This window comes from Papio anubis, chromosome 6 (assembly GCF_008728515.1).
Source record: "Papio anubis isolate 15944 chromosome 6, Panubis1.0, whole genome shotgun sequence".
NCBI lineage: Eukaryota > Metazoa > Chordata > Mammalia > Primates > Cercopithecidae > Papio > Papio anubis.
This window is the reverse complement of record NC_044981.1, coordinates 114107345-114125584: the sequence shown is the minus strand read 5'-3', so window position 1 is coordinate 114125584 and position 18240 is coordinate 114107345. Positions and strand designations below refer to the sequence as shown.

Here is an 18240-nt window from a genome sequence, read left to right as displayed (position 1 = left end):
ATAATTTCAGGTATCCTGCTGTGTCTGGTGAGACTGGGGTCCCCAGATATGCAGGCACAGCACACATTTCCATGCTGCAGCAGAAGCAGGTCTCCTGTGCTCCTCCCACCGGCCAGCACTCTGGAGTCTGTTTTGGCCGCTGTGGTGCACTGAACCGTGTCACCAGGGACAGAGTACACTGACTCCTCTCCCTGGGTTGTAATGGATAGCGCAAAGCCCTCATTTTATAAGCATCATTTTTCTAAATAACATGCTAGGCTAGAACAAAGGCCACTGCAAAGCCACAGGCTCTTCCACACAGTGAGGACATCGCTCTAGAATGTTCCACTTTTAGGTGGTCGGGGGGACAGTATTTGCTCTTGTGCTTCCAATTAGTTAATTTTTCATTAGTCATTTTAAAAGTAGCACTCTTAATTTGGGATTCTAATTGAGGGACTTACACTGCCACGATCTCTGCTGTGGTTGGGGCTGTAAAATGCTTTCCCTGTGAGAAATGCAAGCAGGAAGTGGTGAATGGACAGCTGGAGAGCTGCCAGAGCCTTCCGCCTCCCCACATTTTTATTTTGATGACCTGAGAAAAGGCATCACATTTCTGGTTTATTGATTTCTTTTTTTCTTTGTGTATGTGGTTGGAGTGGGGGAGTTGGTGGGGGATGAAAAGAAAGGAAAATAAAGCGATTCATCACTGCAACTAGCTATTTTATGTAGAAAATGTTTTCTTGGTTTCTGTTTTATGTGACCAAGCACTTTGCATAATAATGCAAAGATGATCTGCGTGTAACCTCAGTGTCCCATGTAAGGCTCCACGTGCCCTTTCTGCAACATGCTGGCTGATACTTCTGGGTTGTTGAAGACCCTCACAGCTTTCCACGTGATTTCCTTGGGGCAGATTCACTCAACAGAAGTGTCTGATGCTGCTCTTGATTTTTTCCTCTCCTCCAGCTTTGTTGAGGCTCAATTGACAAATAGTGATGCTTCTCTTTAAAAGCCTTCCTCAGAATGAGGTCTTCCTTTTTTTTTCCCTTTATTTTATTATTATTTTTATTTATTTCAATAGCTTTGGGGGTATAAGTGGTTTTGGGTTACATGGATGAATTATATAGTGGTAAATTCTGAGATTTTACTGTACCCATCACCTGAGTAGTTAGTATACATTGTACCTAATATGTAGTTTTTTTATCCCTAGACTCCCCCCACTCTTCCCCTTCTGACTCTCTAAAGTCCATCGTATCACTTTGTATGCTTTTGTGTGCTTATAGCTTAGCTGCTACTTACAAGTGAGACCATGTGGATTTTGGCTTTCTATTCCTGTGTTACTTCACTTAGAATAATGGCCTCCAGGTCCATCCAAATTGCTGCAAGGACATTATTTCATTCCTCTTCATGGCCAAGTAGTATTCCATGGTGTATATAGAGGCACTGCATTTTCTTTATCCACTCGGAATGAGGACGTTCAGCTTTCGGTCATCCATTTATCTATACCAGCAACCATGTATCTGTTACTCAGCTTCCAAGTTCCAGGGTTTCCTAAGCTTTCCCCAGCTTTTACTTATATGCAGGAGACAGAAGTGTGCTGGCACAAGACAAAGGGAGAAGCAGAAAAGAAAGAGCAACCACTAACTTATCCCAAACAACAAAAATAAAAGAAGATTTGCCACTGGCCTCTCCTCGGTTTTGGGGTTTGTGCCTCGTCTTGCCAGCCTTACTCTTGCTAAGCTAATAGAAGAGCCCTCAGTGCATGTCCCTGAGGGCTAAGAATGCTCCTAAATGCTAATAAAATTTATTTCATTTGACACTTTAATATTAGCTCCCAAATTTGGAAAGTTGGCAACACAACTATCTTCCAGCACAAGTTTTATACATCTCCAAAAAACGTATGACCCAATCTCACCTTGTGCATGGGGCGTTTATTCTCTGTTTGCTTCTCCTCGATGGTGCCATCACTCAGAAGGGACTGGGAGCCCCACTGCCGAAACAGCACTCTGCCTTTCTCCTTTCCTCATAGCCCCAAGGCCGGAGTTGGCGTAACTTAAAAGCTTCTGTTTGCGTAACTTAAAAGGTGTCAACATATTCCAACTGTGTGCTCTCTCCAAACTTATCTTTGTGCAATGAATACTTTATTGGAAGAAAAGTTGTGATCCCACTAGTTCATTTTGATCTCATCTATTTTAAGATAAATTTTTCTCTTCCAAAAGCTCAGGGCAGTATCTGAGGATAAAGTCGAGATCTGTTGACTCTGAAATCTCTGCTTTTCACTCCCCTTGTTGATTTCGTGCTGTGTTCTCTCCTCTAGGTAACAGCGACCAGTCAGGATCCCAGGAGAAGCTGCTCGTTGACAGCCAGGGCCTGAGTGGATGCTCACCCCGAGACTCAGGATGTTACGAAAGCAGTGAGAACCTGGAAAACGGTAGTGTCAGCATGAGTTGCTGGGAACCTGCTTTGACAATTACTGATTTCAAAGCACGATTTTCTGCAAAAGGACGATTCTATTCCTATCATGCACTCAGCAATCATCTTTTCCTTTCTGACCTCTATACCATTCTAGTCCAAGTTAGCCTCCCTATCTGTTCTCCTGGCTGCTGGGTGAGGTTAATAAATTCCGTGTAAAATACCTGCAGCCGTAAAACCTAAATTGTGTGTCTCCTATGCCCTTTTCTTTACGCAATAAACAGCAACATTGGAGTGTTGGGAGCTATTAGGTCCATGAGGAAAACAGTGTACCAGGTAGACCATCCATCAGGGTTACACCAGCAGCAGTGTGTTAAACGCCTCAGCTGCACGGCCTGAGTGTCGAGGCAGTTACTGCAGGAGAGAAGGATCGGATGGCCACATGTCTTGTTTGTGGCCTCTCTGTACAGCCAGTCAGGAAGTAATCAGTATGAAATTTCAGAAAACGTACGTGTCTCAAACAGAAGAGGAGTTTTAAGTGGTATGGGGTCAGGTGGGCAAAACGTTACTATGGATGGCTCTGTGGTTTCCTGTTGTGACCCCAGAATTCCCATTGTAGCAAGATGAGAAACAGTGGTAAGAGGCTCACGCTGCCACTGTCACCTAAATCTCTGTCAAACTCTTGAAGGCTGTCACAAAAAATGCCTGGGTTTGATAGTTTTTAGCAGCCATTGGAATCCTATGTAGTAGCCCATGTGTTAAGATGTTTGCTGAGCACCTCCTAAAGCAAACTTTTTAAAACTCCAGGCTGTAGTTTATTAGTGGGTTGTGAAAGCAGTTTAGTGGGTCATGGACAGCAGTTTTGTAAGACAAAATAGAATACAAAATATCAGAGAGCATCCTCTAAGATAAAGATTAGTATTGTTAGCACTGTCACTTGTAATCCTTGTTTCAGTTATGTCTGTGTGTGTGTTTGCGCTTGTGTGCATGCATGTGTGTCTCTGTGTACTACATGTTGAATGTAAAATGTATTTCTTACTGGGAATCATGGGAAAAAATAGTTTGAGAGCCATTGTGGGCACCAGAACTAGGGCTAAGGAAAGGAAAGTGGGTGTCTAGGATGCAAACCCTAAGCGTGCCCACTCTCGGGTATCAGCCCTGCACTCATGTGGCTCTGGGCGGTCACCTCCTTAGAGTGTGTCCTCCGGGCACCTTGTTTGCCTCACTCTAATTCCAATTCTAAGAAGCATCTTGGGGCCCTCAGAATTTGAGCCATGACACCCTCCTATTCTATCAACTTGGGAAGATAGTAGTTCTCCCCAGACTATATATAATATTCAGTTAGCCTGAATATATCAAGACAGGATACAAAACCCACCTAGTATCCCAGTACATCCTCAGTTTCAGTAAATATCAGAATCCTTGTGTAGCTCATGTAAGTTCTGAAGAATTTTTTTTTCTCTTAATAACCTTTTCATATCCAAAACTTTCCAGGAAATTAATTCCCCCAACTGTTGGTGATTGGTAAGGATCTCACAGATATCACTGGCAGAATATTTCATGCCCAAATGAATTCATGTGTACCTGCTGAAGAACTAGATGGCTAGCAAACCATACTTTGAACATAAAGTAAATTCAGAGATCTTTCTAATATAATGCGGAATGCAAAAATGGAACTTATATATATAGTTTTATATTGGGAGTTAAGGGAAAAGAAAGTCATATTCCTAAGCTTTATGCTAAAGAGGTTCTAATAATTTTCTATTTCAACCTACTTTTAAAATTTGATGCGATTTTTTTTTTTTCTGAAGAGGTGTTTCTTCATTTATCTGTGATGATTTTTCTAATAATGAAAAGTAGGACCGGGGTCAATATCTTCAGTAGTAGCACTAGGCTGATGATCTTTATGTAACAACAATAATATCCTACAGATGCGTAGCATTTTGGTGTTTATCATTGTGGAACATACAGGTGGACAGGGTCAAAGCACACAACAAACATGTTATTAACCAAAAATGTAACAAGGGACAGTTAATCTGTGTGTGTGTGTGCGCGCGCGCGCATGTGCATGTAAGTACTGATGAGAACAAAGCATTCAGCACGCTGCGTGGCCCATGAATTGGCAAAGCGTATCCAACAGCAGAAGTTGAATATCAATTACCAGTCGTCAGATAAGTAGATTATGTCTGGTTGATAGTTCAGTTATCAGTCTGACCGTTGTAACCAGGACTGTTGCTTTGCTGGGACCTAAACCTTTGTCAGTATTTTGTAGATTTTCTTTGGCAAAGTGCTCACATAAGTCTACCTGTCTGTGCCCAGGTTGGTTGACTGTTTCTAGGATACGTTTATTAGAAGGAGGGGCCTCAAGGAAGGTGGGATTTGAGCATTCACTGATCACTCTGTAGGGGATACCATTTCTAGAACCTATTCTGAAATTCAGTCCAGCTCTCCTTTTCCATCATGACCTTGAGAAATTGTGCTCGCCCAACAAATGCCATCAACATGCGGTCTGATGATCATCCTCTTTCCACATCAATTGTAGCTGGGCACAGACTTAAGCCAAGATTTATTTTACTGCTTGACACAGCATATTTCTTTCCCATGTAACCCAATTAATTTCAGTCTTCCTGATTTCTTTAATAAGACTAAGAATTCTTTCTAAAAATAAAAATGGAACCATAATAACCCTCTATCACCCAATGTCATAAAGGGTGATTTTGTGTCTTTAGTGTAATTGAACAATAGGATGTGGGAGTTGGAGATTTCAATTATGTTAGCACACCTTTATGCATCTGTTTGATTGATTTGCTTTTAAAATGTGATTGTAAAATGTTCCCTTGTCTCACAGGCAAGACTCGGAAAGCTAGCCTCCTATCTGCCAAGTCATCCGCCGAGCCCAACTTGAAGTCTTTTAGCAGAAACCAGTTGGGCAATTACCCAACATTGCCTTTAACGAAATCAGGGGATGCACTGAAGCAGGGACAGGAGGAGGGCAGGCTGGGTGGTGGCCTCGCCCCAGACACGTCCAAGAGCTGTGACCCACCTAGTGTGACTGGTTTGAATAAAAACCGAAGAAGCCTCCCAGTTTCCATCTGCCGGAGCTGTGAGACCCTCGAGGGCCTCCAGACTGTGGACACTTGGCCTCGATCCCATTCCCTGGATGACCTTCAAGCAGAGCCTGGTGCAGAGCAAGACGTGCCTACCGAGGTGACAGAACCGCCCCCTCAGATTGTACCCAAAGTGCCACAGAAGATGACTGCCTCTTCGACAAAGGCCCAGCCCTTGGAGCGAGACTCTGCTGTCGACAATGCGTTGCTACTGACCCAAAGCAAGAGATTTTCTGAACCTCAGAAATTGACAACTAAGAAACTGGAGGGCTCAATCGCAGCCTCTGGTCGCAGCCTGTCACCCCCTCAGTGTTTGCCCAGAAACTATGATGCTCAGCCTCCTGGAGCTAAACACGGTTTAGCAAGGACACCTCTGGAGGGCCACAGAATAGGACACGAGTTTGAAGGAACACACCATCCCCTGGGCACCAAAGAAGGGGTAGATGCTGAGCAGAGGGTCCCTGAGGCAAGAACGCAGCCCAAAATTCCATCACAGCCTCCACCTGTTCCTGCCAAAAAGAGCAGAGAACGCCTTGCTAATGGACTCTACCCTGCTCCCATGGGCCCCGGTGGGACCCTCCCCAGTCCCGATGCGCCTTGTCTGCCAGTGAAAAGGGGCAGCCCCACCAGCCCCACCAGCCCTAGTGACTGTCCCCCAGCACTGGCTCCCAGGCCTCTCTCAGGGCAGGCGCCTGGCAGCCCACCAAGCACAAGGCCGCCCCCCTGGCTCTCAGAGCTCCCTGAGAACACAAGCCTCCAGGAGCACGGTGTGAAGCTGGGCCCGGCTTTGACCAGGAAGGTCTCTTGTGCCCGGGGAGTGGATCTGGAAATGCTTACTGAAAACAAGCTGCATGCCGAAGGCATCGATCTCACGGAGGAGCCGTATTCTGATAAGGTATCAAAGGTCCTGGGCCCACCACATTCACAGGCCTTTGTAAAAGTCAGGCAGCCAGGTGAGATGAACCCACATCTGAAGCCAGCCCGGTAGCCAGCCCAGTAGCATGGGCCGCTCTGAGAGAGTGGAATGAATGATCCACAGCCAGCAGCTTCTGACGAACAGGGAGCGCAGGCTCCAGGTTAAATGAAAATACAGCCTCTCTGGAGTCTTCTTTGTTTCGCTCTTGCTTGTTTCCTTTTAGTTTCTGGCAGCTCTACTTCGCAGGGAGAATCATTAGTACCCAGACTGGCTTCCGAGAAGGATGGTTTAGTGGACAGCAGACACCTGAATCCACGTGTCCACACCGTACTTGACATGCATGTGTTCAGATATTGACACCTTCCCATTTCATCTCTCTGTAGGTAAACCGAGGTTAAAAATAACCTGCATGAAGACCTCTTAGAGGGATTACTAGAAGCAAATAAATGTGGACATACTTTGAAAATTATAGAACCCTATTCAGATGTGATAATTGTATTATAGTTATCTGTATGGGTAGTGGGAAAAAGATAATATAAAATCCCTCATTGTACCAAAATCATTTAGCTCTATAATGAAAAATTATTTCTCATTTAAAAAAAAATGAGATCTACCAATACCAAGTGACTCCAAAGACAAAGCAATGCTAAGAGACACAGCTGTACTTTACTCCTGGAAATACAGGTCCTATTAGGATGCATTCCTGAGAGTCCTTTATTATAAAATTCTCATGACAATGAATGCCTTAGAATAAGATCCTCGTTCACCTCCCTGACCCTCCTTGATATTTCGTGAGTAAATGTCTTTAAATAAAAAGTAGTGAGAATGACCATACAGTAAATGCTGGCCTAGCAAGCTGGTGGTATAACTTGTAGCAGATGAAGCGCAAACAGTTGAATATCTGTAAAGTAGAAGTTAGCCCTTCCCTCCTGCAGTTTAGAAGACTCTCTTCAATAACATTAGAGGAATTGTATTTTGCAAAATGATCCAATTGAGGTGAAGGCATTGGCCTGAAAAGTGTAGAGTAACTGTGTGCTGCCATAACTGTGCTTCAGAACACTTTCCTAGAGCTCATCAGTACTGTAAGATAAAGATGTAAAAGTATTCTCTCTAAAGCATCTATCCTGGCCAATAAAGAAAATATATTCATTTCAAATTAAAACTTTCGGGTTGGGCGCGGTGGCTTACGCCTGTAATCCCAACACTTTGGGAGGCCAAGGCGAGAAGACCGTTTGAGCCCAGGAGTTTGAGGCTGCAGTGAGCCATGATCACACCACTGCGCTCCAGTCTAAGCGACAGTGAGACCCTACGTTATATGTGGTGTATCTTAGGGAAAGAAAAACAAAATCCTTATACCCTTGATGCCACATTCCTGTTCTCCCTGGCAGCATGGCCGCTGTGGGATTCCCGAAGCCCTGGTGCAGAGATACGCAGAGGACTTGGATCAGCCTGAGAGGGACGTCGCCATCAACATGGACCAGATCCGGGTGAAGCAGCTTCGGAAGCAGCACCGCATGGCGGTGAGCAGCCCACGGTTCTCCAGCTTCCTGAGGCACATTTAGTGATCACGCTTAGTAATGAGCATACTCACAACTGCCAAGTAGACAAGGGCTTGCGTAGCTATGGAAAGGAGACAGCTGGAGAGAAAGTAATACATGGTCAGCCTAGAAATGTTTAAAAATACACTTTCAGAAAGAAAAAAAAATGAAAATTATCCGTAATCCCAACACTGAAAAACTTTTTAAAGATCCGTCTAGTGCTAGGCATGATGGTGCACACCTGTGATCCTAGTTACTCAGGAGGCAGAAGCAGGAGGATTGCTTGAGCCCAGAATTTTGATGCCAGCCTGGGCAACATAGTGAGACCCCATCTCTTAAGAAATAAAATAAAATCCATCTGAATGACACAGTTTCAGTTAGAAGCATAACTTTAAGAGATCTATTGTTCGACATGGTGACTACGGTTAATAACAATGTATACTTGAAAATTGCTAGGACAGCAGATTTTAAGTGTTCTCACCACAAAATATAGTGTGTGAGGTAATGCATATGTTAAATAGCTTGATTTAGCCATTCCACAATTATCAAAACACCACGTTTTACACCATAAATATACACAATTTTTACTTGTCCATTAAAATTCTGTCTAATCATTTCTCTGCACATGTATAATAGTAAATGTATAGTATTGAAACCTGATTGTTTGCTATTATCAGATCATGAATCTGTTTCTCTGTTACTTAGAAAAAAAAATTGATATTATCAATACAGTAGTCTCCTCATATCCATGAGGGATATGATCCAAGACCTCCAAGTGGATCTCTTGAAAGCTTGACAAGTACCAAACCCTGTATATATTATACACAAATTTCTTTCTTTTTTTTTTTTTTTTTTTTTTTTGAGACGGAGTCTCACTGTGTCTCCCAGGCTGGAGTGCAGTGGCGTGATCTCGGCTCACTGCAAGCTCCGCCCCCCGGGTTCACGCCATTCTCCCGCCTCAGCCTCCCAAGTAGCTGGGACTACAGGCGCCCGCTACCGCGCACGGCTAGGTTTTTGTATTTTTAGTAGAGACGGGGTTTCACCATGTTAGCCAGGATAGTCTCGATCTCCTGACCTTGTGATCCACCCGCCTCGGCCTCCCAAAGTGCTGGGATTACAGGCTTGAGCCACCGCGCCCGGCCATACACAAATTTCTTTTTCCTTCTTTGCAATTTCATGGATATAAGATTCATTTTCACTGTAGATCTTAGGACCCTCAGCACACGATGTTTTTTTCTTTTCTTATTAAGTCAAGAACTCTCACCTTTTTACTTAAAGGAAGCACTTTGAACGTGGCTTCTCATTGCCACATGCAAATGGCCAGCATGTTACTCTTGCACTTTGGGGCCGTCATAAGGCCAAATAAGAGTGATTGAACGTGAGTGCTGCAGTCCTGCGACAGTCGATCTGATGGCCACGGGCTACTGAGTGACTGTGGGGCCCAGAGTATAGACAGTGTGGATTTGCTAGACAAAGGGATGATTGTCACGTGGGACAGAGCTGGATGGTATGAGATTTCCTCACACTACTCAGAATGATGTGCGACATAAGACTTACGAATTGTTTATTTCTGGAATTTCCCATTTAATATTTTCAGGCTGTAGAAGGCAAAACCGTGGATAAGGGGGGATGGCTATTGTATTTCAAAGTATTCCAGTAGGTCAGTGTACTCTAGTATTGAGTCTCATAGTTAAAACATTTAGATTTTTCCAACCTTTTATTTTAAAAAATGTAATGGAGAGCATCCTTGTTAATAAACCTTTGTAGACTTTAAAGGTGAATTTCTGAGTATATATTCCTGGAAGAGGGTTTGCTTCATCAAAACTGTATAAAATCCCAAAGATTTTCACACTTGTTAGCAAATCACCTTTCTGAAAGGTGTAGGCCCTTTATATACCCAGTAGTCAAGGTTAAACATCCATTTCCCTGTTCCAGCCAACCCATGATATTGTATTTTAAATTCTTTATAACCGCATTGACTAAATATGTAATTTTCTGGTTAACATAGATTCAAACTACAGTGGAAAGTCTCCTTTATAAAAACCCTGCCCATTGAGTGCTACTTTTCACACGATCACCCAGATTTGTCCCTTCAGACTACCTTAGGGCTCTTGTCAAGAGCATATCCACAGCGAAACAAAATAGCAGAATATGTAAATGCTTACAGTTTGGAGACTTGGATACATAAAGGGGATTTGATCTCATTCCAAACACCTTCGAGAACCTTGTGGAACACTTCCTTAAAGATTTGTTTCATCTTAGAGAAGAATTTTTCCTGCTAGTCTTGATCTCTGACACTGCATTGTTGCTTTCTGATAATAGTCTAGCAATGCAGTATTTCAGTGCTGTTCCTTTTAGACATACACGAAGCAGTCCTCCGATGACACATGAAGCGTTTCTATCATATATTGCTTTCTTAATTTATCCAGATTCCAAGTGGTGGACTCACGGAAATCTGCCGAAAGCCCGTCTCTCCTGGATGCATTTCGTCTGTGTCAGATTGGCTCATTTCCATCGGTCTGCCCATGTATGCCAGCACCCTCTCCACCGCGGGCTTCAGCACACTGAGCCAGGTGCCTTCTCTGTCCCACACTTGCCTTCAGGAGGCCGGCATCACAGAGGAGAGACACATAAGAAAGCTCCTATCTGCAGCCAGACTCTTCAAACTGCCACCAGGCCCCGAGGCCATGTAGCCAGGCCCAGAATGGGCTTCTCTGGACAAGAGCCACCCTTTCACTGTGCATATGATGCTGATGCAATTCCTCCATCTCTGGACGTGCAGACCAGATCCAGAAGAAAAGCCTGGCGTGTAGCCAAACAGCGTGAAACCTTGGCACAGGACTGAGGATCCTTTCCTCCAGAAAAGCCCCCTCAAGGAAATTAGTGTGGTTCTCTTTGACCTCCAAAGACAAGACAAGCACTTATTTTTATTTTCAGAAGACAAAAGAACCAAGATGCCAACTGGCTGCGAATGCTGTGTCTCCAGTCTGTCTCTGTGTGCTGGTAGAGGCTGGGAGGAGTGGGGGCAGCCTGTTCCATTTCTGATAGTACCCTTGCCCTTCTGTCTGTCATCTTGCAGGATGCCCGAGGGCCAGACGGGCTTAGCTAGGCCAAAGGAACAGACTTGAGAGTTATTGTACATTACTGACCACGCTCATTTGTTCAAAAGTTAGAACATCTGGCTGCACCAGGAAAAAAAAGTCCTGTTCTTCTTTAGATAAACAAGAGACATTTGCATAATTGCTTTCTAGCAATCAGCTTTTATTTGCCTTAATATAAGCTTTTAAGCAGTTATCTAACTAGTGTCCACAACCCTGTAACCATAGTAGTTCCACATCTTCAGCTTCAGCGGACATCTAACCTCTCTAGGATGTTTTCAGCAAAAGTGGGCTTTTCTAATTGTCTCATTTTAACATGGCTTATTTTGTAGAGGTATTCATCAGCCACACACTTCATGTTGGTTTTTGGTTTTTAAGCTAACTACAAATCTAGTACAAAACTATCTGAAATTCACAAAGATATCATGTGTGTGTGCGTGCATGCGTGCGTGTGTGTGTCTGTATTCATAGTAACTGCTTTTTGTTTTAACCAGTTTAGTATCATTACCATTACTGTGTGAGTCGTTGTGCTGCAGTATTGACTTGGAATCCTGACCATGTCCATCCCAAAATTCAGTCCTCAGTTAACAGATCATCTTTGCAAAAGGTCACTGTGAGGTTGCATATTTCAGAAACATGTTCTTAAAAAGGGAAATCATTTATAAGATGTTTTCTAAGACTTTTCAGTATTACAACTAATACCATTATCCTTCTTTTTTTATTTAGATAATTCTTTTAATTTAAACAAAGGTTCAGTATGGAGCCAGACAAACCACATTAGCCATGTGTTAAGTATTTGCTATTTTAAATTGTTTTACAACTGATTTCAGCACATTCTATCCTCTTTTTTTTTTTTTTTTTTTTTTTTTTTTGAGATGAAGTTTCGCTCTTGTTGCCCAGGCTGGAATGCAGTGGCACAATCTTGGCTCCCTGCAACCTCAGTCTCCCAGGTTCAAGTGATTCTCCTGCCTCAGCCTCCCAAATAGCTGGGATTACAGGCACCCACAACCATGCCCAGCTAATTTTTGTATTATTAGTCGATATGGGGTTTCACCATGTTGGCCAGGCTGGTCTTGAACTCCTGACTTCAGGTGGTCCACTTGCCTCGGCCTCCCAAAGTGCTGGGATTACAGGTGGGAGCCACCACGCCTGGCCTCTATCCTCTTTTAGTCTAGTGTCTGGTTTTCTAGCAAACAGTAAATTTTAACAAACTATTAAGGTTTCCATTGCTTACAAAATGATTTTCCTTTACATTCTTATCATGAACACTATTTTAAGCATCAAATGCAATCATCTAAAATATAAAGGGCAATCATTTATAATATAAACACCTTGACCACAAGCCCTTGATTGAAAGTTTTATAATATTTCATCTACTTATTAAAACAAATAATTTCCCTTGGGTTGGAGGGGAAGTGATTTCATAAATTAACCATCTTTAGCATATTGCTTATGTCTGGATCCATGTTTCTGAGGGAAAAGACATTCTCAGGTGATGTATTTTTTTCATGCATTAGTATGCATTTTTAAAAAAGAATGCATGTTTCTTTAATAATTTTCATCTTCTATAAGATGCCATGTGAAGAAGTTGTGGAAATGTAGAATAAAAAGCTAAAGCTGCCAAATTTCTATTGAACTCTTAAAAACGGCTCATGTTTGTCCTCTCGGGTTGTGGCCTAGCCTATTTGCAATGTAAGAAGCTGCAGGGTTCTCGTATAGCTAAAGCGTTAATGCATTTCACGTGCTGTGGTGGAGGCGGGTGCTGCAGACAGGCTTTTCTTCCTGCTCCCAAAATACCTCGGCTGGACATTTGGACAGATCCTGTCATTGTTTAAGCTGAGCAAAAAAACACACAAAAGTTGTGTAAGAGATAACAAAGGAGAGGGAGAAATCTCATGTGAATTTCCAAGTTTTAATTCATTCTCAATGAAGGATTTTCATTTAAGTGAAAGTCACAGCAGAAGAGGGAACTTTCTGGAGTTTTGGAGAATGCCAAACCATATTTTTATCACTCTTCTTTGGAAATCAATGCCTTTGCATAGAAAATCAAATTCAGGGACCACAAAGAATTTTCAGTGGGAATGTCTAGTCTGAGGGGTCTGAGGTTGTTTTTACTTTATTGTGTTGTTTAAATATTTTAAAAATATATTTAGCGTGTGGTGTTTTTTTTTTTTTTTTCGTTAAACATTTAATTTGGTCTGAGAAAAGCTGAATGTTTGGGTGTGACGTTTGACTGAGGTGGATTGAGGCTGCCTGTGGATGTTAGTGAACAGGTGGTAGGCTTCAGCAATATCCAGTTTTAATCGGTTGCATTTGGTACAGAATTTTGAGTAATGGTGAAAATTGTTGTCTTTGGAAAGCACAAAAGAAACGTGGAAAGGCAGTTCGGCTCAGGTAGCTACACATAACATTGTGTATGATTTTCACTTCAAAGCTGTCTGGAAGGAAATGCAGTCAGCTCCAACTAGTACTATTTACGTACCCAGATAACTAAGATATTGTTTCATGGCCTTGCCTTAGTTAGAGGCCCTTTTCTCTGTCCTGAACCCCCAGGTATGGGTGAAATTGGAAATTACTAATCTATTGGAAATCAGTTCCTGACATAGTAAAGTTTGCTTTCGTAACTGCAGCAAAAGAGGTCAACTCACCAAGTCACTGCTGCCATGTGTGTACTGTATTATTTTCAGAAAAAAATATAATAGTCTGAGTCCAGGTTATCTTGATTTAAAATTGATAGAGAAAAGAAACTGTCGAGCAAGTTATATAACAACTAACAACATTGCACTTTCTGTATATGAAATCAATATTTAAATAACTTATTTTTCTCCATTGCTGTTCTTAAAAACATTGTAAGTAGCTGTAATATACCAGTACCAATATGTTCTTGCAATTGCTTCAGCCCAAGAAAGCTGTGTATTGTTTTAAAAATTGTAAAAATTATTGTGATGATTCATTTAGCATAAAGAGAGGTGGACAGAAGGGTTTTCCTATGTATCAAAACTTGTCTATAATTATGTCATCTATGTACCTAGAAAAAAAGTAAATAAATTTCTTCAGTTGAATATGCCTTTTTTGTTGTTTCTTGGGTATTTTAAAGATGAATGGAGTAGAAATGAAAGGGAATTTATAAAGTGGTCAAACGATGAAATATATTGGGAAAATTGTAGTTGTCTACAATTCTGCCATCACCAGAACTCACCCTCTGACATCCACCCAGATTCTCTTTGTCACTTTATTGCTTTATTTTCAAATATGCATGATCAAGTTATATAATGATAGCACCTTAGACCAGCAAGATATTTTTTGGAATTCATCTTGAGTCTAAGATCATCACTTTCAAATGAAGAATCTGAGTCCACATGGATGACTGACTTGCTCAGTATTATACACTTAAATGACACCACCACCCACATCTTCTGCTGAGAAAGAGAGAAAAAAACAAGTCTAGGTCTGGATAGTCTAGAAATTAATCAACTTGACAATAATGCATTTTTAACTTCAGTGTACCACAATTGATACAAAGACACATTTTTAATAGAGAGAAGAGGGTGTTTGTAATAAAAAATTTTGAGAGGTAATGTATGCATTTGAGAAACAATTTAAAAAATTACCCTCTTCTTCCCCCTAGCCATCTCATTCCTCACTACAGGCGACCTGCTATAACCAGTGTTGGTCCATCTTTTCAGAGAAACTCTTCTGTATTTATAAATATAATTGCATATGTATTTCTCCATACAGAAATGAGAGCAGATTTTTCATGCTATTCACCGTACTTTTAAATTAATACATCTTGGAGGTCCTCCCATGTCAACACTCTCCCACTCCCTTAAAGGCTGGATAGTATTCTATTATGCAGGTCATTTATTTAACCGGTACTCTATGAAAGTGCAACCATTTGCTGTTGTAGAAGAAAAAGCTATTGTGGATATCCCTATACCTATATCACTTAGCATGTAGAATTGCTGTATTAAAGTTATGTGTGTGTTTTAAATTTTGATAGAATAAGGTGGGTTTCATTAAAGGAAGCTTAATGTAGGTTTCACTTTTTTTTTTTTTTCTTCAGAGGGAATTTTGCTCTTGTTGCCTGGTCTGGAGTGCAGTGGCGTGATCTCAGCTCACTGCAACCTCCACCTCCCGGGTTCAAGCGATTCTTCTGCCTCAGCCTCCCGAGTGGCTGGGATTACAGGCGTGCACCACCACACCTGGCTAATTTTTTTTTTTTTTTTTTTTTTTTTGTATTTTTAGTAGAGACGGGGTTTCTCCACGTTGGTCAGGCTGGTCTCGAACTCCCGACCTCAGGTGATCCACCTGCCTTGGCCTCCCAAAGTGCTGGGATTACAAGCATGAGCTACCACGCCTGGCCCAGTTTTAAATCATCTTACTCACAACTCCTCTAACCCATTTCATGTCTTCTAGGAGTGGGTGTTCACCTGACTCTGCTGCATCATTTTAAAGAACTAACCATAAACCTCAAATCTTCCCAATCCCCCGCTAAATCCTGAGTCAATATTTCAAAGAAGATGCTCTTTTTCTTGTGATTCCTAGGAAACCCTTGCCAGAGTCTTGATGTTTCCTGTAACCTCTCTGTGTATGTAGATACCTATGATGTATTTGCTTATAAAGAACATTAATTTGATTAGGGAAAGAAGAAAAGAGAAGGGCGTTGGTTGTCATTGTTCAACCACACAATTCATTTTGGAACCCTTAGAATGCTGACTGCCTTTACTCTTAGCCACGAGGACCCTCTCAGAGCAAACTACGTACACTGCACTTCCCAGAACTTAGAGTGTGTGTGAGTGTGTCTGTGTCTGTGAGAGAGAGAAAGGGAGGAGGGAGAGAGGACGAGAAGATGAATGCTCATTCAGGTCTAGGTCTGGACCACTCATCAGAGAACCATGGGCACCATTATTTGGAAATATTACAATTCCCAATACAGTGCCCTCTCACATGACCTCAAAGAAGAATGCTCTGAAAAGGGTATTAAGCTGTCACCTTCTGCACACTGTAACAAAAACCCCAGAAGACCCTAACCAAACTCAGTTTGAGTTCAATCTGGAAGGATCCCAAGGTACTTGTGTGAGAGCTACAGCAGTTAAGACTAATCTGGTTGGATTTTACCACCATCCGCATTCATCCTCAATGGCCTTTCCCCAAAACTTGGATAATGAATATGGTTGGAGCCATAAGAGAGACGTGTGCAAAGGGTTGTGGGAACTAGAGGGAGGATGGATTCGGCTTGGGGAGAGAGAGGGCCAGAGGAGGTGGTTGTGTGGATAACAGTGTGCCACGTGCTAAGCATCAGACTTGATTAGAAAGTCTTGGAAATAACAAAAGTCTTGGAAATAACAAGGAAATAATTAATGAATAACCTCTGTGTCTCCAAACTCCTGATCCACCTCAGCCTGACTGAGTCTCTTCCCACTTCATAGAACAATGGAAATCATCCACTGGGCCTCGCTTGCAAACTCCCCGGCATCCTCTTCTCATCGTTCCTCGTGGCTCCTGCCGTGACCAAGGAGGTGTTTCTCCATTCATCTAACCCTACTTGAGCTCAGGATGCTGTCTTGGGACTCCCAGCCCCTCATTCACTCCTCGCTTCTCTGTACCTTCCCCTGGAACATGCTTGCGGCAGGTGGTGCTGTGCTCTCCAGGCCAGCCCATAGTCCTCTATTTTGATATTTGCACTCTCCCTTGGGGAAGACTGCCCTCCCCACATCTCAAGTTGTACCTGGCACCACTTTCCCGTCATGTGTCCCTATCCTTCTCCAAGCAGAGCACAACGCTTGCCGGGCTAGAACAGTGTTCACCGTTCTTTCCTTTGAAAAATTCTCTCTCGACCTCACATTTGCCTTGTCTAGATAATCCAGTCTCTTGCTTTTCACAGCCAAATATCTTAAGTGATATTTCTGTCCATTGTCTCTTCTTCCTTATCCTCCATATATTCCTCAGCCCACTGCTCCCTGGCTGTAACTAAGGCCATGAACGGAAGCAACATGGCTAAATCCAGTGCGGCCTCCCCAGCTTCCACTTGCTTGTCTCCTCTGCAGCATTGCATGGGGCTGCGCTTTGCTCCCACCTCCCATTCTCGATCATCCCTGCTCCGCTCTTGCCCTCTCCCATCTCAACAGCCACTGCCTCTTGGCACCCTTGGCAGCCTCTTTCTCTGGCCACCCTTTGAATGTTCAGGGGCCTCAGACATCCATCCCAGGGCCTCTTCTTGCCCTTGGTGATCTCCTCTTTGTGGTTGACTTTTCATCTCCAAGAGTTAGTTTAGAGTAAAAGAAGCAATCCCGGAAATCTGTCACTTAAGAAGAAATGTAGCACTTCTGTCTAAGAGGATGCTGATTGCAGTGAGAACAACCCTCATGGTAAGATGCTGCCCCAGCTATTTGCTTGTTAGACTACCTGTGCATCCTCAAGCACCAGCTCAGTTTTGGTCATTGTTGCAGTGTCCCTGAGCTGGGTTTAGTATCTGGTCTCCAGAATAATTCCAAAGGAAAAAAATCCGAGGCTGTATTCTGCTGTGCAGGCAATATATGATTCTATAATTTCTGGTATTCGGGACCACCTTCTGGTCTTGGGGAGTCAGTTCTATAGTTTCTGTGGCACTGGAAGGCTGACACCCAAAATGTCCCCTAGACCTTTACTGGCCAGTCCAAGTATGCAACACAAATTGTCCTCCAATGGGTAGAAAGCAAGGAAAGAGTGGTGAGATCAGCTATTTACTGGGCAAATCACTATACTGAGTGCCTGAGGCAATTTATACACTTTATTCATTCAATGAACACTAAGTGGACATTTATTCTCATCCCTGTCTGACCAGTGTAGAGTCCATGAGCACAGGGACTTTGCTTTGCCTATTTTTTCAATCCCAGCACCCGGTACAGTGCCTGACACAGGAGGAGCTGAAAAACTAAATATTGAATAACAAGGTTCAAAGAAGCTAAGACTTTGTTTCAGGCTGACGTAGCCAGTAAGTAACACGACAGATATTTGAACACAAATCCACCTGACTCTAGAACCCACGTTTTTATAGGATGATAATTGTCTCCAGCAACAAGTCTCCCCTGAATCTCCTGAACTTTGCACATTCACTTCTCTCTCTTCACAAATAGATGTCTTAAACTTTATCAACATGTCCCAAATGAAATGTCTGGCCCCCCTGCAGACCTCTGCCCCACCCTTGTCAATTT

At 42.7% G+C, this 18240-nt stretch overlaps 1 protein-coding gene across 4 annotated transcripts in view; it reads left to right on the top strand.

Annotated features, from left to right (window-relative positions):
• The window catches only part of SASH1 (SAM and SH3 domain containing 1), a 347031-nt gene extending 332920 nt beyond the window's left edge, over positions 1-14111 (top strand). For all 4 annotated transcript variants that reach the window (XM_031667726.1, XM_031667725.1, XM_003898067.5 and 1 more), the window contains 4 exons: positions 2294-2407; positions 5237-6390; positions 7800-7931; positions 10379-14111. In XM_031667726.1, coding sequence (XP_031523586.1) covers positions 2294-2407; positions 5237-6390; positions 7800-7931; positions 10379-10642 — 1664 coding nt within the window. In that variant the 3' untranslated portion in view covers positions 10643-14111. The remainder of the gene's footprint in view (positions 1-2293; positions 2408-5236; positions 6391-7799; positions 7932-10378) is intronic.
• The last annotated feature ends 4129 nt before the right edge of the window (positions 14112-18240 follow it).